General features: G+C 39.6%; 1 protein-coding gene across 1 annotated transcript in view; it reads right to left on the reverse strand.

Annotated features, from left to right (window-relative positions):
* Positions 1–337, reverse strand: part of LOC108727884 (uncharacterized) — a 4,144-nt gene extending 3,807 nt beyond the window's left edge. The window contains exon 1 of the mRNA XM_018456169.1: positions 87–337. Coding sequence (XP_018311671.1) covers positions 87–337 — 251 coding nt within the window. The remainder of the gene's footprint in view (positions 1–86) is intronic.
* Between the last annotated feature and the right edge of the window lie 1,005 nt (positions 338–1,342).

Genomic DNA, 1,342 nt, shown 5'->3' on the forward strand with positions numbered 1-1,342 from the left:
CTAATTTAATTTTCTTATATATCTTTCGAATATGACTACCATTACCATAGATTTTCCGTACACACTTCAACGCTTTGCTCTCATACTTTCTCGCGCGACTATCGAGAGCTATTACGCTTTTCATCCACAAAATCTCTCGCGGACATTGATTTCCAATCGCTCTCCGTAAATGATGTGTAGCTAAATTCCAATGACTATTCTCCTTCACACAGGATGCAAACGATATGGGACTCGGTAGCACACACTCGTGACAATACAGATCATCGTCTGTATCTGAAAAATCGTAATAATACAGATCACTGTCCATACTTTCGTTCAAACTGTTATCGCTTGACATATCCGCGCGTTCAGAAAAACAATGCGTGAAGAACCTTACCTCGTACGCATTTATATATCGTTCAAATCATCGGAAACGTGAACAAAACCGCAACTCCGTCTTATCATTTGTAAAAAAATAAAAGGTGTGCGCAAAAGGGAGATAGAAACGCATGACGCATCCTATCATATTCACAGGATGTGGTATCTCTACATACAAGATAACGGAAAGAAGTCAATATTGTGTATCTCTACACACATACACAGGTTAACGGAAAGAAACCACTATTTTTATTTATAAGTTTTTTTAATTGTTACTACGAAATACATCGATTATATATAAGTTCGACGTTTTTTAAAGCGTAAAATAGTGTATCTCAATAAAAAACTTACAACATATCGAGTAAAAGTAAATTGTCGATGTCGATTTATGACTGATGTTGCGTCGTGGGAGGCTTGACTCTTTTTTAAAAAAAAAGAAAAAGTATAGGGGGAAAGGAACAAGAGGAAAATCAAGGAAATTTAACATTTAGCGTATATTGTATGATTAATGATTAAGTCTAGGGGACTCACCACGACATGGTGGGGAATCTAGAGCGGTTTCGAGCGAATTTATTGTAATGTGCCCCCTTGTCTACAAACCTAGTCGGATTCCTCTTAAGCGTGTAACTTCTTTAGCGTGATCGAATTAAGATTAGGTTATATTGGCATTATCTGCGGGTGTCGCTCTTCACTGATCGCTATTATAGTAGGCTCGGTGGAGTCAAACGGCCTATCTCCCGAATGTATCAGGTACTGTTCGAAGGTTGAGACGGACGCAACGCAAATCGGACAGAGTTGCACGCGTTCCTCGGTGGGCAACGTGTTGTCGCAACCTTCGCAATCAACCGACGTGTGACTGAATCCTATTCGTACGTAGTGTCTAATGGTATAATTATACGAGCTACGGTCAAACGGGGATTTATCCACGTAGCACTCGCGGCAAATCTGCGTTTTATTAATGTGATGCTGATAGAAGGAGGTCATG

The sequence above is a fragment of the Mycetomoellerius zeteki genome, unplaced genomic scaffold (assembly GCF_001594055.1).
Source record: "Mycetomoellerius zeteki isolate Tzet28-1 unplaced genomic scaffold, Tzet1.0 scaffold56, whole genome shotgun sequence".
Classification (NCBI taxonomy): Eukaryota; Metazoa; Arthropoda; class Insecta; order Hymenoptera; family Formicidae; genus Mycetomoellerius; species Mycetomoellerius zeteki.